The following is a 22,916-nucleotide window of genomic DNA, read 5'->3' as shown; positions in this document are numbered from 1 at the left end:
ATTTGTTAGGCATGATTTCCCCTTCATGAAGCCATGCTGACTCTGCTTGATTAGTTTATGTATTTCTAAATGCGTTAAATGCTATTTCATCCTTTATAATAGACTCTAACATTTTCCCAATGACAGATGTTAAGCTAACTGGCCTATAGTTACCTATTTTTGTTTCCATCCCTTTTTGAATAAGGGTGTTAGACTGGCAGTTTTCCAATCCTCTGGGACTTCTCCAGAATCTACAGATCCTTGGAAGATTACTAGCAGTGCATCCACTATTTGTGTAGCTACTTCCTTTAATATCCTAGTATGCAACCCATCAGGTCCAGGGGTCTAATCGGCCTGTAACCCCATTAGTTTCCCGACTACTTTTCCTCTAATAATTATTGTATTTATTTCCTTCCCCCTCCCCCCACTTTTGCCCCTTGATTATTTAGTGTTGTTGGAATACTATTAGCATCTTGTACAGTGAAAACTGATGCAAAGTGTTTATTCAACTCCTCTGCCATTTCCTGGTTCCCCATTATTATTTTCCCAACTTCATTCTCTAAGGGGCCTATGTTCACTTTGGCCTCTCTCATCCTTTTTATATATTCAAAGAAGCTCCTACTGTCCGTTTTTATATTACTTTCTAGTTTACCGTCAGTTTATTGTCTTCCTCTTTATTTTTTTTGTCACCTTCTGTTGGTTTTTAAAATTTTCCCAATCCTCTGGCTTACTACTAATCTTTGCCACATTGTATGTTTTTTCTTTCAATTTGACACTGTCCTTAATTTCCCTATGACAGATGTTAAGTTAACTGGCCTGTAGTTTCCCACTTTTTCTCCCTTTTTGAAAAATGGCGAGCTACATTTGCTACCTTCCAATCTAATGGGACCTTCGCCGAATCTGGGGTGTTTTGGAAAATTTATACCAACCTATCTCACGAGACTTCTTTTAAGACCCTGAGCTGAAGCCCATCAGGACCCAGGCTCATGTCAGCCCGTAGCACCAACAATTTAATCAGTCCCAATTCTCTGGTGACAGCAATTTTCCTGACCTACTTCCCCTGATTTATAACTGCATCTGTGATGTTACTTGTATTCTCTATGGTGAAAACTGATGCAAAATACTTGTTCAGTTCATCTGCCATCTCCTTGTTTTCCATTATCAATTCTCCAGACTTACTTTCTGTAGGACCAGTGCTCACTTGGTTAACTTTTCTTTTTTAAATATTTATAAAATTCTTGCTCGGCTTTTATATTTCTACCCAGCTTTCTCTCATACTTTAATTTTTCCCTCTTTATTAGCATTTTAGTCATTCTCTGCTGATTTCTGGTCAATGATTTACCCCAGGATGTTGATGGTCAGGAATTCAACAATAGTTATGCTATTAAGTGTCAAGAGGAGGTGGTTAGATTCCCTCTTGATGGCAGCCGTCATTGCCTGGCACTTAAGGTGCGAATGTTACTTGCTCTTGAGAACCCAAGTTTGAATGTTGCCTAGGTTTTGCTGTATACAGGCATGGACTGCTTCACTATCTGAGGAGTTATGAATGGTACTCAATACTGCTATCAGCAGCATTGAGTACCATTCGCTACGGCTCCCCTTTCTTTCCACTTCTTGGTTGGCCGCATCAGTGCTGTGACTGTGAAAGACTCTTACACACAGATTTTCATGTAAGATTTAAAAGAAAATGAAATAGTGTTTATTGTCCTTAACATCTGATTGATTGATTAAAAAATAATAAAAACTCTCCAACTCACACTCTCAAATACATCCAACTCTCTTATATATACACACACATACATACACACACACACACACACACAAGTAGGTTATAAGGAGGGAGGGTAGGTTAAATTGTTTAAGAGCATCCAAAAGGAAGTCAATCATATATGGATCCAGTGCATTGATGTGATAGATGGTTTCAGGCCATGATCGGTGATTTTTCCAGATTCTGCACGAAGATGATTTTAAAATCTTGATAGGCAATCTCTGTCTTTTCCTCTGAAGTCAGCAGTTTCTGTTGAAGACGCTGCCTATGGTGTTTTGTTGGTCAGATACAGGCAGGTCTCACACTTGCAGAATGGTTGGAGAGAGTGAAGGGAGACCACGAGTTCTCTTCTCGCTGTTACCCATTTGTGGTTTGTCTGATGCCAACTCTGGAAAGTATCAGTGTCTTCTTTAACACAAAGTATTAGCATACTATCACAAGACTCCATTCACAAATTAGCCAGTTATAAAATCTGGTTATTGCAAGCTCTGAAACCCTCCTTCGAGCTCTATTGTTTACAGTGGTTAGACTAAATGGTCAATGAAGCCTCTCCTCAGCCTGGGTCCATTTCCAAAATGATTGAATTTAATGGCTTGGTCTGCACTCACCTGAATAGATGGATTATGTCCAGATGCCTTAGAGTAGTTCAGAGGATGGGCCACTCATCTAAGCTGATTGCCCTGATGGGCTGCTTCCAGACAGCACAACTCCCTTCTGTAATTTTCAGGGTGAAGTTATGTAAACGTTCAGCCATTTTGAGAACTGCATTAAAAATATTGTCATCAGTCTTATTAAAACTTATCCTGTTTCAACCCACTCAGTAAATATATTTTTTAATGGTGTTTTTGATGGTGGTGGATTGCACTGTCCCAAAGTTGGCCCGATCTGTTCAGCATCAGATGAACAGTCCTTCCTCTAACGGCATGACTGGAGCTGCAACATGTGTTTCCGGCACTGGAGCTGTCCTTCCTATTTATAGAAGGCTTCCAAAAGCTTCTGAAGTGGTACCTTAATAGCCTGTACCAATTAAAATGACTCCATAAAGTTTCAGCTACAAAGGCTTGCTAGGTGCATCTTTTCATTTAATTATCTCTTCCATAGTTATGTCACAAGAGCTCTGCCAGCAGAATGAGCCACTGCATTTACAAACTGTGCATTTGGCTTGGTGTTTGTTCCAAGTAATGAGTTAGAGTGAACAATTCTGCTAGGTGCTATTTAACTCTGGATTAACCTTTTATGCCATCTAACATTGAGAAGCACTACAGAAATTCACCAAGGCTCCTTAGACAGCACCTTCCAAACCCAAGACAAGTACCATCTAAAAGGACAAGGGCAGCAGATAGATGGGAACACCACCACCTGGAAGTTCCCTTCCAAGTCACTCATCATCCTGACTTGGAAATATATTGCCGTTCCTTCATTGTCTCTGGGTCAAATTCCTGGAACTCCTTTCCTTGTAGCAGTGTGGGTGTACCTACACCACATGGACTGCAGTAATTCGAGAAGGCAGCCTTCTCAAGGGCAACTAGAGATGGGCAATAAATGCTGACCAAGCCAGCGAACCCCACATCCCATGAATGAATGAAAAAAAAATTCACATTTCATATTCTCAAATGTCAGTGTGTTCGACAACTTCAGTAACCTATAGGAGATTTGACTCTATTAGTTGTTTTCCTGTGCTACTGATGGGGGGGTGGGAAATTATCTCTAGATGGCAGTAGAGCAGTTCTGAACAACGTTAAGGGACTGGTTAGTTAAGTTTTGAGATTTGTTCATTTTTAGGGATGATTTGTATAGGACCATCCCACCTGCGATTGAATGGGTACAGTACCGACTGTTTTTTGCCTGTCCATATGTTGTTTTTAAATGTTAAGGGTTCAATGAGTTGATCATTTCAGTCTGAAGGTGGAGAAATTGGATCTGAGTCGAAGTCAAAGTAGGATATGGCTGTGTGATTATTATGGTATGAAACCAATCACCCAGAGTTCCTGAGATCACACCTCATCATGTTAAGTAACTCTACTGGTCTGCTTGTGACTCCATGCCTACACTATTTGGTTGATACCCTCATGACAACTATGACAATAAAACAAGTAGCACATAATTGTTGAGCCTCTTGTGAATAATATAGTGTAAACTGTAAATTTCTTAAGTAAACCTTATGTTAATGAATCAATCTCAGTTTAATTGTGTCGGTGATTAGAGTAAATTTTATGCACGTTATAATATGGTTTAATTGGTTTAATTCATGGCTAAGCTTGATGGTCTTTTGGTTAACTTGCTTTTATGTGTCCACAGCTTGTGATGAATGGGCTGTACTGCCAACACCTGATCTTTCTCAAGATGTCAACCGGTTTGGTCATTCAGCAGTATTCAGCAATGGGTAAGGAACAGAGATTCAATTGTTAATTGATAGCAATCACAGCTAAGACTTTGTCTATTTAAATCTAGAGATATTGAAATATTTTCAGTCTTCAATGTTTACATGCATCACAAGCTAGATGTTTAAGTACAGTTGAGAAATGTTTCAATATGAACTTTTCCTTCAGAAACATCATGTATTAGCTCTTTGCAGCATTAGCATTTTTGAACACCATCTGTTTTCCTATTTATATACAAAAATCACCCTTGTGAGCTCCTCTGTCTTCGGATATGTTCCTTCACAGCAACATTTCTAATCTCTCCTCAGCACTGCCCCTCATTATTAGAGTCTTTGCATCATTGTAGGTAGGTGAACCCGTGACAATGATTGTCACAAACCCCTCCGCTTTTGATTATGCCACCTTGCATTTTGCAACATTCGCACATCCTGAGTTTGTGAATAGCTCAAGAAAATAAAAGGTTAAAGGAAACCAACATTTAAAAAGTTCAAAAGACAGGACAGCAAAAATGGCCATTTTTAATGGACAATTTTCAGAAATAGGCCAAGTTTTGCTTCCTAGTGTTCCACAGGTCTTTGGAACTGGGCTTAAAATAAACATCCTTAAATGAAACACAAAGAAGTGAATATACTAGTCAAGAGAAAACACAGGCAATCAGACATATGAAGGTGTTTCGATGGGAAGATTCTGGCTCATCAGTATCATCAGATTGATGACTGAAGTTTGCTCGAACGAAACAGTTTTTAGGATTAGCATTTCCAGGGGATGTGGGTGCACATGCAGGCATACTGGAACAGAGAGCTTGTTGGCTTGTAAGTAGTATTTACAGTTTGGCCACAGGAGTTCAACGGTTGAGACAAATCATTTAAACGTGGGTAGACATATCATTGTATGGTTGGATTGCCGTGCTATCTCAGCCTCCACTACTCCTAGAAAAGAATTCTAAAGACTCATGACCCTCTGAAAAAATAAATTCTTCCTCATCTCTGACTTAAATGGGAGACCCCTTATTTTTAAACTGTGCCCCCTATTGCTAGACTCCCCCATGAGGGGAAACATTCTCTCAAGCTCTTCAGAACCATGTGTTTCAATAAAATCACCCCTCATTCTTCTAAACTCCAATCTGCTCAACCTTCCACATAAGACAACTCCTTCAGCCCAGGAATCAGTCGAGTGAACCTTCTCTGAACTGCTTCCAATGCAATATATCCTTAAGTAAGGAGACCAAAACTGTACGCTTTACTGCAGGTGCAGTCTCGCCATTGCCCTGTACCATTGTAGCAAGGCTTACCTATTTTTATACTCCATCACTCCATGCAATAAAGGCCAACATTCCATTTGCCTTCCTAATGACTTGCTATACCTGCATGCTAACTTTTTTTGATTCTTGTAAAAGGATACCTAGACCCCTTTGGTACTGCAACATTCTGTGGGGTCTCTTCATTTAAATAATAACCTGCTTTTCTATTTTCCGTGCCAAAGTGGACAACCTCACATTTTCCCACGTTATACTCAATCTGCCAATTTTTTGCCCACTCACTTAACCTATCTATATCCCTTTTCAGGCTCTTTGTATCCTCTTCATAACTTGCTTTCCTTCCTACCTTTTGCACTAACCTTTTGTGCTGCACATTATTGAACACCTTTTGGAAATCTAAATACATGCATTTACTGTTTCCCCTTTGTCCACCCTGCTTGTTAAATCCTCAAAGAACACCTAATACATTTGTCAAATGTTATTTCCCTTTCACACAACCATGTTGACTGCCTCATAGTATTATGATTGTATTATGATTTTATAAAGGCCCTTTTAACTACGTCCTTAATGGATTCTAGTGTTTTCCTAATGACAGATGTTAGACTAACTGGTGTATATTTTCCTCCTTTCTGCCTCCCTCCTTTCTTGAATGCCATGTTATATTTGAGGTTTGCCAATTTGCTGAGACCTTTCTAGAATCTGGTGAATTTTGGAAGATTACAACCACTGTATCCACTACCTCTTCAGCCACTTCCTTTAAGACCATTGCAGGGCATCGAGTTCATGGGATGTGCCAGCCTTTAGTTTCATCCCTTTACACATTACCCAGGTCTTAAAAAGCCTGTTTCCAGACTGTATTGTTCGGAGAGACTGTCCTGAATACAGTCTATGAACTCACCCTTCTTTGCCAATTTGATTTGTCTGATCTATATGAAGATTAAAATCTCCCTTGATTATTGCAGTATCTTTCTTACAAACCCCATTATTTCTTGATTAATACTCTATCCTATAGTGTAGCTACTGTCAGAGAGCTATTAACCACTCCTAGCAGCTATTTCTTACCTCCACCCAAATTGATCCTATATTTTGCTCCTCCAAACCAAGATCACTCCTCATCACTGTACTAATCTCATCCTGGATTAACAGAGCTACCCGGCTCCTTTTCTTTTCTTCCTGCCTTTCCAAATTGTTAAATAACCTTGAACCTTCAGGTCCCAGCTGTGGGCATGCAGCCATGACACTGTTATGCCCATTATATCATATTTATTTCTATTTGTGCTATCAATTCATATATCTTGTTATGAATGCTGTGTGCATTTAGGTAAAGAACCTTTAATTCTGTCTTTTTACCATTCTTCCTGACTCAATTCTTGTATCCTATTCAATTTTTATTTGGGATTTATTGGAATGCCTGCAGCTTAAGATGCAAGAAGGAGAACAGTGCAGATGCTGGAAATCTGAAGTAAATTAAAAAAAAAATTCTAGAAACACTCAGTAGGGCCAGTAGCATTTGTACGGCAGGGAAAGACCAGGTTAAATTTTGTTCAAGTAACGTGTGATGGGGAAGTCATTTTCGAACAATCGGTTGCTCTGGATGGAATCAAGTTGGAATGAACGTTTCCCACTGGAGATTTTACCTTTGTCTTCAAGAAAGATTTTTGAGTAGTATCCTGACAAACGCAGGATTCTGATCAGTGTTTTCCTTGCTTGTTTTCAGCACAATGTACATTTTTGCTGGGTTCAACAGTCTTCTGCTAAGCGATGTTCTGATGTATACCCCAGCCAGCTGTGAGGCTTTCACTGAAGAAGCGGCATGTGTTGGTGCAGCCCCTGGAATCCGCTGTGTGTGGAACACCAACATGGCGCATTGTGTGTCCTGGGAAATGGCAACGGCAAAAGAAAAGCAACAGATTCTGGACATGTGCCCCAGCAAGACATGTATGTTTTTATTGTTTGTTTCTCCTTTTTGACACTGCTAAGTTCATTTTAAATGTGTCATTTTGTACATCTGAATGTTTTTTAAAAAAATGCCTTGTGCTTTCCTGCTTGCATTTTGAAACTTTGGCTTGCCAATATTTTTCAACTGAAAGACCAAACCCTTCATGATTTCCACAGGCTGCCATTAATGCTTTTCCTCAAGGACGGATAGGATCTGCACGAGTGTTGACTAGGGCTTTTTTTCCTGACGGTCCCCCTACCGTTCCCCAGCCCCCCACACCGGACACCAAAGCTTGGAAATAAGCATGAAAAGCAGTTGGCTGGTGTGATAAGCTAGGTGTGAGCACTGGTGTGGTGGCCTTGCTTTCACTTTTCATTTGTTTCTTCTAAGTTCAGATTAGTGACGGCAAGTTTGAAGTCTGCTCTCTTCATTGGGAAATGGACAACTTGGCTCTTCCCTGTGTCAGGTATTATGTGGAGCCTGATTTCTCGTTTGATTCGGTTGACATTCAATACAATGAAAGGGCTTGTTGTAACTGTTGTGTTTATGAAGAGAGCAGTGCTGCACAACACTGAGTAAAATGTTTTGATCGTGTTCATGGGGATTGTTAATGCTGACTGAGCAACAACAAAATAGCTATAATACTGCTACTATAACTAATTGTGGCAAAATTACAAAATGCTTCATTAGAACAGCTTAGGGAACACAAATGGGGCTTACTTCATTTTGAATTGGCCTCTTCCTGGTGAAAAGATTGATTTGCACATAGTTTATATAATGCATTTACCAAGATTTGTCACTTAAGATATGCATTAAGTGGGTTGCAGTACAAAAACCCATTTATATGGAAATCTTTTTATGTTTACAATACTATTTTGGATCAAGCTCAGTTTGGAAATTCCCTGTTGTCGTATCAGCAGAACAACCACTAGGCCCTGCTGGTGGTAGGAGTGCTGAGTGTTTAGTTAAGGTGGAATTAACCTTATTAGATGATGCAGAGCATATTTCCATACATGAATTTCATGAATGGGAGGAAATGCCAGGCCTTGAACATGTCTTAATTGTACATTAATTAAAAATGATTTTTTTTTCCTCCCAACTATCCTACAGATGCAGATAATGAAAAGTGTGATCAGTATACTGATTGCTTCAGCTGTACAGTAAACACAAATGGCTGCCAGTGGTGTCATGATAAGTGCTCATCTAAGAACAGTAACTGCACAGAAGCCACTGTGAGTATAGTGACCAACCCTTCAAAATGGGTTTTAATTAATTGCCCTTTAACTATCATCCTTCTAGAAGGATAGTCTTGAACTGTAAAACAAGTTATTTTTGGTTGTGTTGAAACAAAATGACAACAATGGACTTGTTTCAGTTCAGAATATGATGGACATATGCGTACGCCCTGCTGTTCATCTTGGTATAAAGTACGAAGGAAAAAGATGATTTGCACTTGTATAGCACCTCACAATTCCTCAAATGTCTTAAGTCCGTTTACAACTTCAAACACTTGTGATTATTAGTTAAACAAACCTCGAGGCTATTTTCACGCAGCAAGATCCCAGAAAATGTAGGAGATGGGCATTCACAGTTTGGTTATGGAGGTGATGTTTGAGAGAGGAAGGTTAGCCAGAACATCAGAGGAAACTTACCTGCTCCTCTTCGTATAATGGCTTGGGATCCCTAATCCCTAATATCCACATGAACCAACTAAAACAGCAGTTAGAGCCTTGATATAATATTGTGTCTGAGGAATGACACCCCTTGAAATGCAGCACTCCCACTTCACCACTCGAATGTCAGCCCAGGTTATGCGTCGATGTCTTGGAGCAGGACTTGAGCCCACAACCTTGGAAAACTAAAGTCCAATTGGTCATGCTGGGCTGATAAATTCTAACTGTATATATATATATATATATATATATATACATACATAAAAAAATATTGGGATGAATAATACAAAGTGTTTCATTTATATATTTTGTTTATACATCAGATAGTACCCACTTTACGAACTGTTTGCAAACACATTCCATTCATTTAGACAGAAAAATCATTAATCCTACAATCTTATGATTTTTGTGCGATTGATTAAAAAAAACTTCTTAAACTTTTTCTACTGATAAGCAAGTAATCACATTCCAAGTAATGAGGCAATAGTAGTGAGTAACAAATGATGTGTTTCCACAATACTGGTGAAGAGATGACAACTAAGGAGGGCTGAAAGAAATCGACTGCTTAAAGTGACAAATTGCTTAAATCTTCCCTCATTTGTGTGTCGTTTATTGTTGGAATGGCTATATTGTGGTGAATATTTATTATCAATATTAGTTGATAGGCTAAGCAATCCACTTTGCCAGGCAACATGCAACCTAGAAAAGTGGGAGAGGATGAAGTGGATCAGTAAGTTCTGGTTAGGTAACACCAACCTTGAAGGTTGCAAGAGGATTGAAAGACTAAAGAAAAGGGTTTTCACAGATTGGAGTTGCTGGTAGATGATGGAAAGGAGATTGAAGGTTAATTTTGGCATAGAGATCTTATGCAGCATGAAGAGCCTCTCATGGCATTTTTAAAGTGTTGGAGGACCAGTCGAGCCAATTTCGGAAGACTGGTCATCGTTAGTAGCATTGATACAAATAGTGCAAAATGTTGTGACGAGGGATCAGCTGTGAGATGGAATGTATCTTGAACCTTCTTGTTGCTGAAACAACAAACCTTGCACTCATTAGCATATTTAGTGTAGTTAAAATGCCCCAGTGAGCTTCACAGTGTTATTGAACAAAATTGGAAATTAGGACTGATGACTAAAAGCTTGATCAGGGAGGTAGGTTTTAGGAGCATCTTGATGGAGGACAGGAAGCAGAAGAATGGGAAGCTCTAGTAAAGTAATTCCAGACCTAGACTATTGAATGCGTAGCCACCAATGGTGGAGCGATGAAAATCAGGAATGCACAAGGGACAAGAACTGGAGGAATGGCAAGATATCAGCGCGTTATCAGGTAGGAGGAGGTTACAGCGATGGGGATGTTGAGGCCATTGAGAGATTTGAACCCAAGAATGACAATATTAAGACAGAGGTTGTTGATAGACCATAAGTTAAGATAGGCTAGCGAGAACAGAGTTAATGGGTGATCAGGATCAACAAGTTAGGATGCAGGCAGCAGCATTTGGGATGAGCCCAAGTTTATGGGGACAGTGAAAGGTACAAGGCCCGCCAGGAGAGCATTGGAATAGTCAAAATTTGAGGTAACAAATTGGTAATGATGTAATGCCATCACCTTTAAGTTTTCTGATCTTGAGTTTTAGTTCATATCGTAATAAAATAATGTTATGAAATGTGTAACGCAACAAACATATTTTAATTTTTCTTTCAGGCATCAATCTGGGATTATGAGGCCTGTCCAAAAGATAAACCTGAGTATGTTTGTAATAAACTGACTAGTTGTAAAAGCTGTGCCATGGACCAGAACTGTCAATGGGAACCCAGGAACCAGGAATGCATCCCGTTACCTGGTAGGTTTTTAGTTTGTGTTTGTTTGTCACACTTGAAATACCTTGCAATGCTCCGATCTGTTCAGGGCATCCCTGGTGACTTTTGCCAGCTCCCAAGTCTTGATGTTGCAGGTGTTGTTCCCTAGGAATGTAAATTACAATGGTTGAACAAAGAAGAAATACTCGTGCATGTGGACAATTGTGGGGAGGATAACATGTAAGTTTAGTAACTGTGTATTCTCGTCATCGGGATAGTTCTATTCCTGAGTGTTCCATTTGTTGGTAATTTGAGCCGCTACATCACCCCAAACCCCATCACCCTTACTTAATTGCCAACTTCTGTCATGCTGCATGTTGTGGTTAATCTGTATGGAATGTTTTTCATATTTCATGAAGATTATGTTATTGACACAGTATGTCATTAAAATGGTACCCTGGACTAGTCCCACATCATCACTAACAGCACAGTGGTACATTTTACATTTGAATTTACTTACCTGTAATTTCAAATGATACGATATCTAAATAGTATTTGTGGTAAAGAGCCATGAGACACAATTTTATATCCTAGTTGTGTTGATTGTTCATTTTTGTTGCATGTGAATCATCATTACTTCAGTTATCAAGTCAGCCTAATTGTGCTTTAAGACTGTTATAACCTGCATTTGAATTTTGAAAGCAGTATAGGAAGGAATTGGTGGCATGTAGTGTCAAATAGTTCCCACTTCAGCTTGCTATAAAGAAGCTGCTCAGTTTACTTGTTTTACCATCATTCATACAGCTTGTGACATGGACATGCGGAAGACGAATAGTGGTGATGGAGGGAAATGAAGAAGCTTGCTGTTATATTAGCGTGTTTATGGCCATTTGCATCACATGGATGAGCAACATTTGTCTGCTTGGCAGAGCAGGGGAGGTGATGGTGTAGTGGTATTGTTGCTGGACCAGTAAGCCAGAGACCCAGTGTAATGCTCTGGGGACCGGAGTTCGAGTCCCGCCTTCTGGTTCACTAATGCCTTTCAGGGAACAAAGATGGCAAACTCAGTCCTGGCGTCCTCCTTGCTGGGGGCTAGTGCCAAAGTTGTCAATTGCCAAAATTGCCTCTCAGACCAGTCAAGCAACAGCTTGACATAGTCTTCCTCATGGAAATATACCTTACAGATAATGTCCCAGACTCCCCATCCTGTTCCATCGGCAGGACAGACCTAGCAGAGGTGGCGGCACAATGGTATAGAGTTGAGAGGGAGTTGCCCTGGGAGTCCTCAACATCGACTCCAGACCCCATGAAGTCTCATGACATCAGGTCAAACATGAGCAAGGAAACCTTCTGCTGATTACCATGTACCACTTCTCCATGTTGAACATCACTTGGAGGAAGCACTGAGGGTGGCAAGGGTGCAGAATGTACTCTGGGTGGGGGATAATACTACAATGCCACCGCCTCCCCTGCTCTGCCAAGCAGACAAATGCTGCTCATCCATGTGATGTAAATGGTCGTAAACACGCTAATGTAGCAACAATGTTCATCACCAAGAATGGTTCGGTAGCCCCACTAGTGATCGAGCAGGCTGAGTACTAGATGACATAGCTGCTACACTGGGTCTGCGGCAGATGGTGAGGGAACCAACAAGAGGGAAAAACATACTTGACCTCATCCTCACCAGCTTGCCTGCCACAGATGCATCTGTCCATGACAGAATTGGTAGGAATCTCTGCGGCACATTGTGGAGACGAAATCCCGCCTTCACAATGAGGATATTGTGTTGTGTGGCACTACCACCGTGCTAAATGGGATAGATTTTGAACAGATCCAGCAGCTTGACTGGGCGTCCATGAGGGGCCGCAGCAGAATTGTACTCGAACACAACCTGTAACTTCATGGCCCGGCATATCCCCCATCAAGCCAAGGGGACGACCCTGGTTCAATGAAGAGTGCAGAAGGGCGTTCCAGGAGCAGCACCAGGCATACCTAAAAATGAGGTGTTGACCTGGTGTAGCTATAACACGGGACTATCTGTGTGCCAAAGAGCATAAGCAGCAAGTGATAAACAGAGCTAAGCGATCACACAACCAATGGATCAGATCTAAGCTCTGCACTCCTGCCACATCCAGCCGTGAATGGCGGTGGACAATTAAACAACTCACTGGAGGAGGAGGCTCCACAAATATCCCCATCCTCAATGATGGAGGAGCCCAGCACAGCAGTGCAAAAGATAAGGCTGAAGTATTCACAACAATCTTTAGCCAGCTGTGCCGATTGGATGATCCATCTCAGCCTTCTCCAGAGGTCCCCAGCATCACAGATGCCAGTCTTCAGTCAATTCAATTCACTCCACACGATATCAAGAAACAGCTGAAGGCACTGGATACTGCAAAGGCTTTAGGCCCTGACAATATTCCGGCCCTAGTCAAGCTGTTCCAGTACAGTTACAACACTGGCATCTACCCAACTATGTGGAAAATTGCCCAGATATGTCCTGTACACAAAAAGCAGGACAAATCTAATCCGAACAATTACTGCCCCATTAGCCTACTGTCCATCATCAGTAAAGTAATGAGAGGGGTCATCAACAGCGCTATCAAACAGCACTTGCTAAGCAGTAACCTTCTCACTGATGCCCAGCTTGGGTTCCAGCCACCCCCTCAGCCCCCCACCTCATTAGAGCCTTGGTTCAAACATGGATAAAAGAGCTGAACTCGTGGGGTGAGGTGAGAGTGACCGCCCTTGACATCAAGGCTGCGTTTGACCGTGTGTGGCATCAAGGAGTCCTAGCAAAACTGGAGCCAAAGGCAATCGGGGGTAAACTCCTTGCTGGTTGGAGTCATGCCTAGCACGAAGGAAGATGGTTGTGGTTGTTGGAGGTCAGTTAACTCAGCTCCAGGATATCACTGCAGGAGTTCCTCAGGTTAGTGTCTTCGGCCCAACCATCTTCAGCTGCTTCATCAATGACCTTCCTTCCATCCTAAGGTTAGAAGTGGGGATGTTCGCTGATGATTGCACAAAGTTCAGCACTATTTGTGACTCCTCAGATACTGAAGCAGTCTATGTTCAAATGCAGCAAGACAAAGAACAAAGAAATGTACAGCACAGGAACATGGCCTGCGGCCCTTCAAGCCTGTGCCGATCATATTGCCCGTCAACTAAAACATTTTGCACTTCCGGTGTCCGTATCCCTCTATTCCCATCCTATTCATGTATTTGTCAAGCTGCCTCTTAAACACCACTATCGTACCTGCTTCCACCACCTCCTCTGGCAGCAAATTCCAGACACTCTGCGTAAAAAAACTTGCCCCGCACATCTCGTCTATAGTTTTCTCCTCTCACCTTAAATCTATGTCCCCTAGTAATTGACTCTTCCACCCTGGGAAAAAGCTTCTGACGATCTATTCTGTCCATGCCACTCATAATTTTGTAAACTTCTATCAAGTCGCCCCTCAATCTCCGTCGCTCTAGTGAGAACAATCCGAGTTTTTCCAACCTCTCCTTATAGCTAATAATCTCCAGACCAAACAGCATCCTGGTAAACCTCCTCTGGACCCTCTCCAAAGCCTCCATATCCTTCTGGTAATGTGGCGACCAGAATTGTACGCAATATTCCAAGTGTGGCCACACCAAGGTTCGATACAGCTACAGCATGACTTCCCAGCTTTTATACTCAATACCCCTGCCAATGAAGGCAAGCATGCCATATGCCTTCCTGACTACCTTATCCACCTGCGTTGCCACTTTCAGTGACCTGTGGACCTCTACACCCAGATCCCTCTGCCCATCAGTGCACTTAAGGGTACTGGCATTTACAGTATAATTCCTGCCTGTATTAGACCTTCCAAAATGCATCACCTCGCATTTGTCCGGATTAAACTCCATCTGCCATTTCTCCACCCAAGTCTCCAACCGATCTATATCCCGTTGTGTCCTTTGACAATCCTCTTCACTATCTGCAACTCCTCCAACCTTAGTGTCGTCTGCAAACTTATTAATTAGTCCAGTTACATTTTCCTCCAAATCATTTATGTATACTACAAACAGCAAAGGTCCCAGCATTGAACCCTGCAGAACTCCACTAGTCACAGCTCTCCATTTAGAAAAGCACCCTCTGTCTTCTATGACCAAGCCAATTCTGTATCCATCCTGCCAGCTCACCTCTGATCCCGTGCGACTTTACCTTCTGTACCAGTCTGCCATGAGGGACCTTGTCAAAGGCCTTACTGAAATCCATGTATATAACATCCACGGCACTTCCATTGTCGACCATCTTGGTCACTTCCTCGAAAAACTCGATCAAGTTAGTGAGACATGACCTTCCCTTCACAAAACTATGCTGCCTCTCACTAATACGCCCATTTGTTTCCAAATGGTAGTAAATCCTGTCACGAAGAATCTTCTCCAATAATTTCCCTACCATTGATGTAAGGCTTACCGGCCTGTAATTTCCTGGACAATATCCAGGCTTGGGCTGACCATTGGCAAGTAACTTTTGTGCCACACAAATGTCAGGCAGTGACCATCTCCAACAAGAGAGAATCCAACCATCACCCCCTTGATGTTCAATGGCATTACCATCAGTGAATCTCCCACTATCAACATTCTGGGGGCTGCCATTGAACAGAAATGAATTGGACTAGCCATATAAATGCTGTGGCTACAAGAGCAGCTCAGAGGCTAGGAATCCTGCAACAAATAGCTCACCTCCTGACTCCCCAAAGCCTGTCCACCATCTACAAGGCACTAGTCAGGAGTGTGATGGAATATTTCCAACTTTCCTAGATGAGTGTAGCTCCAACAACACTCAAGAAGCTGGACAATGTCCAGGACAAAGCAGCCCACTTGATTGGTACCACATCCACAAACATTCACTCCCTCTACTACTGATGCACAGTAGCAGCAGTGTGTACCATCTACAAGATGCACTACAGGAATTCACCAAGGCTCCTCCAACAGCACCTTCCAAACTCACAACCACTATGATCTAGAAGGACAGGGGCAGCAGGTAGATGGGAATCCCCTGCCAGCCACTCATCATCCTGACTTGGAAATATATCGCCTTTCCCTCACTGTCACAGAGTCAAAATCCTTGAACACCCTCCCTAACAGCGCTGTGGGTGTACCTGCACCACATGCACTGCAGTGGTTCAAGAAGGCACCTCACCACCACCTTCTCAAGGGCAACTAGGGATGGGCAATAAATGCTGGGCCAGCCAGTGAAGTCCAAATCCCGTGAATGAATTAGAAAAAAAGCGATGCATATTTTTGAACAACCTTGAAACAGTCTCCTGTATGGCTTTCATAATGCGGTTGCAGTTATGTGTCTTTGATTTTCAAATAGAAATAGAAGGAAAACAGTATTGTGTTTCATTTTGAAGTGTTTACTTTTCAAATTGGTGACTACAGAAACCATCTGTGGAGAGAGTTGGCACTTGGTGGGAAACTCATGTCTGACGATCACCACCGCAAAGGATAACTATGATAATGCTAAGCTGTTCTGTAGGGGTCAGAATGCAGCACTTGCCTCACTTACATCGCAGAAGAAAGTCGAATTTGTTCTCAAGGAATTACAGATAATGCATGTTTTGGTGAGTTTCATTTGCTTTCAGCATATCTTACTTGTAACTTTTGCGCCACACAAGTGTCAGGCAGTGACCATCTCCAACAAGAGAGAATCCAACCATCACCTCCTTGATATTCAATGGCATTACCATCACTGAATCCCCCACTATCAACATTCTGGGGGTTGCCATTGACCAGAAATGAATTGGACTAGCCATTTAAATGCTGTGGCTACAAGAGCAGCTCAGAGGCTAGGAATCCTGCAACAAATAGCTCACCTCCTGACTCCCCAGGGTTAAACTGAACTTTTCTCCATTCTGAATCAAACATCTGTGCGTGAGTGAAAGTAGCATTTCTGTTTTTTTTTGTGATTGGTGTGTGCATTGACTATGTGGTTTGGGACTGAGCAAATCTAAGAATATTTCCCACAACAAAGGCATAAGTCCTAAACCAAAAGCTAAAATTTTAACGCAACACCCTGAGCTTGGATAAGGCTCAGTCCACTGAAAAAGCCTGAACGAATGCATTCGGAAATATCACCTGTTATATTCCTAAAATTTAAAGCAAACCTGTTCATGAACAAAACTGGGCATGATTGGGATCTAAATATTCCAGGCTACAGGATATTTAGAAGAGAAAGGGGAATTGGAGAAAAAATGGGGCATTTATGATAAAATTAGGGGAATGAAGGGATTTCAGTGAGGTGATCAGGCAGTGAAAACAGCAATGAATTAAGAATTAACAAATGATGCAAGTCTCTGCTTGTTGTTTGCAGACAAGTAGGAGTGAAATTGTTGCGAGAAATGTATAAATATGGGAACCATGCAGTTAAATTAAGTGCTTTTGATGGCAAGTTTTAATCTTTGCATGGAATAGGAGAACAACAATTGAGTAGTGAAGACAGTAAATTTCTAGCATGGACTCTGGTTTGTTTAATAAAGCAATTAGTGGAAGTGTGGAGAAACAGAGGGCACTTGATTTAAGATGAATGACAAAAGAATTAAAGGCAACATGATAAACTTTTTTTGGAGCAAGTGCTGAGGAACTGGAATGCACTGTCAGTGAGTGGTAAAGGCAGATTCAGTCATGGCTTTGAAAAGGGAATTGGATAATTATCTGAACAGAAAAAGAGAAATTGCAGAGCTACAGGAAAAGTGCAGGGAGTGGAAGTTGCTGAGTTCTTATAGAGAATCTGGCAGGAATGAGAAGGTGTTTCAACTATTTTATGGTTGTATGAAAACATTAAGATCATAAGCCATAGGAGCAGAAATTAGGCCATTTGGCCCATCGGGTCTGCTCCGCCATTCAGTCATGACTGATAAGTTTCTCAACCCCATTCTCCCGCCTTCTCCCCGTAACCTTTGATCCCCTTACCAATCAAGAACCTATCTATCTCGGTCTTAAATACACTCAATGACCTGGCCTCCGCAGCCTTCTGTGGCAATGAATTCCATAGATTCATCACTCCCTGGCTAAAAGAGTTTCCCCTCATCTCTGTTCTAAAAGGTCTTCCCTTTACTCTGAGGCTGTGCCCTCGGGTCCTAGTCTCTCCTACTAATGGAAATATCTTCCCCACGTCCACTCTATCCAGGCCTTTCAGTATTCTGTAAGTTTCAATCAGATCCCCCCTCATCCTTCTAAACTCCATCGAATATAGACCCAGAGTCCTCAAACGTTCCTCATATGTTAAGCCTTTCATTCCTGGGATCATTCTCGTGAATCTCCTCTGGACCCTCTCCAGGGCCAGCTCACCCTTCCTGAGATACGGGGCCTAAAATTGCTCACAATATTCTAAATGTGGTCTGACCAGAGCCTTATAAAGCCTCAGCAGCACATCCCTGCTTTTATATTCTAGTCCTCTTGAAATAAATGCCAACATTGCATTTGCCTTCCTAACTACCAACTCAACCTGCAAGTTAACCTTAAGAGAATCCTGGACTAGGACTCCTAAGTCCCTTTGCACTCCAGATTTCTGAGTTCTGTCCCCATTTAGAAAATAGTCTATGCCTCTATTCTTCCTACCAAAGTGCATGACCTCACACTTGCCCACGTTGTATTCCATCTGCCACTTCTTTGCCCATTCTCCTAACCTGTCCAAATCCCTCTGCAGCCTCCCCGCCTCCTCAATACTTCTTGTCCCTCTACCCATCTTTGTATCATCTGCAAACTTAGCCAGGATGCCCTCAGTTCCTTCATCTAGATCATTAAAGTATAAAGTGAAAAGTTGTGGTCCCAACACTGACCCCTGCGGAACTCCACTAGTCACCGGCCGCCATCCTGAGAAGGACCTCCTGATCCCCACTGTCTGCCTCCTGCCAGACAGCCAATCTTCTAACCATGCTAGTCCCTTGCTTCTAACACCATGGGCTCTTATCTTAGTGAGCAGCCTCCTGTGCGGCACCTTGTCAAAGGCCTTCTGGAAGTCCAAGTAGATAACATCCATTGGCTCTCCTTTGTCTAACTTACTCATTACCTCCTCAAAGAATTCTAACAGATTTGTCAGGCACGACCTCCCTTTGATGAAACCATGCTGACTTTGCCCTATTTTACCAGGCAGTTCCAAGTATTCTGAAATCTCATCCTTAATAATGGACTCTAAAATCTTACCAATGGCCGAGGTCAGGCTAATCAGCCTGTAACTTCCTGTCTTTTGCCTCACTCCCTTCTTAAACAGGGGAGTTATATTAGCGATTTTCCAATCCTCTGGGACCCTCCCTGACTCCAGTGATTCCTGAAAGATCACCACTAATGCCTCCACTATCTCTTCAGTTATCTCCTTCAGAACTTTGGGGTGTAATTCATCTGGTCCAGGTGATTTATCCACCTTCAGACCTCTCAGTTTTCCTAGCACATTCTCCTTTGTAATGGCCACCATACTCACCTCTGCCCCCCGACTCTCTTGAACCTTGGGGATGTCACTCGTGTCTTCCACTGTGAAGACTGACGCAAAGTACCTATTCAGTTCCTCCGCCATTTCTTTGTTCCCCACTACTACTTCACCAGCGTCATTTTCCAGCGGCCCAATGTCCACTTTTGCCTCTCTCTTACCCTTTATATATCTAAAAAAAAACTTCTTTTATATTACTGGCTAGTTTACCCTGATATTTAATCTTCTCCCTCCTTATTTCTTTTTTAGTTGTCCTCTGTTGGTCTTTGTAGGCTTCCCAATCCCCTGGTTTCCCACTGCTCTTCGCCGCATTGTATGCTTTCTCTTTAGCTCTTATGCTGTCCCTGACTTCCCTTGTCAGCCATGGTTGCCTTCCTTTAGTATGCTTCTTTTTCCTAGGGATGAATTTTTGCTGTGTCTCCCAAATTACTCCCAGAAACTCCTGCCATTGTTGTTCCACTGTCTTTCCTGCTAGACTCATCTCCCAGTCAATTCTGGCCAGCTCCTCCCTCATGCCTCTGTAGTTACCTTTATTCAACTGTAATACCGTTACATCTGACTCCAGCTTTTTCCTCTCAAATTGCAGGGTAATTTCTATCATATTATGGTCACATTCCCCTAAGGGTTCCTTCACCTTAAGCTCCCTTATCAAATCTGCCTCATTACACATCACTAAATCTAGAATTGCCTGTTCCCTAGTGGGCTCCACCCAAGCTGCTCCAAAAAGCCATCTCGTAGACATTCCATAAATTCCTTTTCTTGGGATCCACTACAACCTGATTTTTCCAGTCTACCTGCATATTGAAATCCCCCATGATCACTGTAACCTTGCCTTTCTTACACACCTTTTCTATCTCCTGGTGTATCTTGTGCCCCACATCCTGACTACTGTTCGGAGGCCTGTACATAACTCCCATTATGGTTTTTTTACCTTTGCGGTTCCTCAATTCTATCCACACAGGTTCTACATCATCTGACCCTATGTCATTTCTTGCTATCGATTTAATTTCATTTCTTACTAACAAAGCAACCCCACCCCCTCTGCCAACCTGCCTATCTTTTCGATAGGATGTATGTCCTTGGATATTTAGCTTTTTCAGAAGAGACAAACAACTAGGCCGTACTAGATTTAACGATGAGTAAGGAACTGTGATTAGTTAGCAATCTGATGGTTAAGAAAATATTTGTGGAATAGTGACCATAATGTGATTGAGGAGAAGCGAGTTATCCGCCAAGGTTTTAAATTAAAATCTGGGACCAAACACAAAGCACCAACCTGCCTCAGCTGAACGATGTGCAGACACACAGCCTGCAGAGGCACAAGAGATCCGGGACAAAACACATCCCAGGACGGCCTGATCTAGGATGTGGGACGAAAAGCCTAATTATGGGACAGTTGGCCACAATGGCCGGTCTTGCCGTTGATGCCCGCATCCCATGAATGAATAAAATAAGTTAGGAGAGCTTCAAAGGGACGATAAATTAATTACTTGCAGTAAACTGGGCTGAGCTGTTAATGGACAAATTCTACAGACAAAGTGAGAAGTATTTGTTAGATTCAGAATTCATACATAGCCCCCAAATGGTTAAGCGTTCATTTTTGCTGTAAAGTAATCATGGTCAACAAATAAAATAAAAGACAGTATCAAGCTAAAAGAAATGCTTTACAGAAATGCAAGGAGTAACTTAAATCTAGAAGACTGGAAAAATTAAATAAAAAAAACAGAGATACAAAAATAGGAAGTGTCTACATAGCCTTCCAAAAGGCATTGGATCTAGTTCCATACAGGCAATCATCAAAAATTAAAGCACATGGAATTGACCTAGCCATTTGATATAGGTTGGTATTCGGTCGTTCTTTAGGAGACAAAGTAGGGACAAAGAGAATGTTCTCTGTGAGAAGCAGTTTTCTGCATGCATCTGTACTGAGGCCTCAGATTTTCACCAGATATATTAATGGTTTAAATTAAGGAATAGAGCTTTGCAGGCCCAAGTTTACAGATAACAGTAGTTAGAATGCATAGGAAGTTGAGTGGATGGAAGCAGGAAATTAAAGGCTTATGGACAGACTAAGTGATTGGACAAAACTGGAAAGATGGTCTTCAATCTGGCTAAGTGTGAGGTCATTCTATCTGCATCCAAGAAAGAGCAATTAGAATATTTTCTCAAGGATAAGAGATGAGAAACTATAGAGGAGCAATGGGATTTAATGCTCTGGTGCAAAAGCAATCAAAGCCTAATGGAATGTTGGCCTCTATCTCGAGAGATTAGAATGCAATAATGAGCAAATGATGCTGCATTTCTGGAGGTTAAGCCAGATCCCATCTGTAGTTTTGGGCAACTGAACTCAAGAGGATATATTGGCCTCTTGACTTCTTTATTCCTTTTGTAGAATGTCTGGGGCAACATTTATTGCCTATCCCTTATTGCTCTTGAGAAGGTGGTGGTGAGCTGCCTTCTTGAACTGCTGCAGTCCATGTGGTATAGGTACATCCACAGTGCTGTTAGGAAGGGCGTTGAGAGATTTTGGCCCAGTGACAGTGAAGGAATGGCGATATAGTTCCAAGTTAGCATGGTGTGTGGCTTGGGAGGGAGCTTGCAGGTGGTGGTGTTACTATGTATTGTGCAAGTTCACCAGAACTTAACTAGGTCTCCAAGGGTTAAATTATGAGGACACATTGCACAAACATGGCTTGCATTACCATGCGGTTAAAAGATTGAGGGGCGATCTAATCTGGTATTTTTAATGACAATTATTCTTTAATGTAGATATAGAGGAACAGTTTTTTCATGGGATAATACAGAACAAGGTAGCATGACGAAATATTGAGCTGGGCCAGTTAGGAGTGATATCAGGAACTTTATTTTCCACAGTAGCGGAAACCTGGAAAACACTTTTCGCAAGAAACAGTGGATTCTGGGACAGTTGAAATTTGCAAGACTGAGATCAAAAGAATTTTGTTAAAAAAAAGACTTCCATTCATTAAGAGCCTTTTGCGACTGTAGGATGACCCTAAGCACTTTACAGCCATTGTAATACTTTGAAGTAAAGGTATGGTTGTAATATTAACTAAGTCTATCATGGGAAATACAGAAAAGATTGAGGAATGAAATTGAGGTGCAGATTAATCATAATGTCACAGAGCGCTGTATATATCTTGTCAGGGCTGAAAGGCCTACTCCTGTTGCTATGTTCCTGTGTAAAATCACAGAAAATAATCTGATCTGAAAAAAGCATATAATCCTGGAAATTTGCATTAATTCAGTCAATCTGAAAAAGCAAAGTCAGATTAATGCTGCAAGATCTCCAATTCAGGAATACATGTCTTTTCTGTTCCTATTTTAGCATATATTATCCACATTAACACTGGTGCAATTGTTAAAATTACAGTCCAAAGCTACCATAACCCCATGGGTTGGATTACGGAAAATCAATGTTTCATATTGGTGCTGGGAAGACATGTCACCCTTCACAAACACATCACTGCAGTGGATGATTGGAGAGCCAAGTGATGCTGGATTCTGTGGTTATTTGGCAGAACCTAATTATGCTAGTTTGAAAGCAGCTACCTGCATCAACCCAGTGAATGGAAGTGTGTGTGAAAGACCAGGTAAGTGACGACTTGAAATTGTTTGCTCGGTTTCCTAGAAGTGTTGTAATTTG

The 22,916-nt window shown here is 41.7% G+C and overlaps 1 protein-coding gene across 2 annotated transcripts in view; it reads left to right on the top strand.

Annotated features, from left to right (window-relative positions):
* Window positions 1–22,916, top strand: part of atrn (attractin) — a 366,964-nt gene that overhangs the window by 156,189 nt on the left and 187,859 nt on the right. For both annotated transcript variants that reach the window (XM_041191464.1, XM_041191473.1), the window contains exons 11-16: window positions 4,046–4,130; window positions 7,104–7,324; window positions 8,436–8,557; window positions 10,700–10,838; window positions 16,210–16,391; window positions 22,644–22,863. In XM_041191464.1, the coding sequence (XP_041047398.1) occupies window positions 4,046–4,130; window positions 7,104–7,324; window positions 8,436–8,557; window positions 10,700–10,838; window positions 16,210–16,391; window positions 22,644–22,863 (969 nt within the window). The remainder of the gene's footprint in view (window positions 1–4,045; window positions 4,131–7,103; window positions 7,325–8,435; window positions 8,558–10,699; window positions 10,839–16,209; window positions 16,392–22,643; window positions 22,864–22,916) is intronic.

Source organism: Carcharodon carcharias, chromosome 1 (genome assembly GCF_017639515.1).
Source record: "Carcharodon carcharias isolate sCarCar2 chromosome 1, sCarCar2.pri, whole genome shotgun sequence".
In the NCBI taxonomy this organism is placed as follows: Eukaryota; Metazoa; Chordata; class Chondrichthyes; order Lamniformes; family Lamnidae; genus Carcharodon; species Carcharodon carcharias.
The sequence above is the reverse complement of the archived record's forward strand: the minus strand, read 5'-3'. Positions and strand labels throughout refer to the sequence as shown.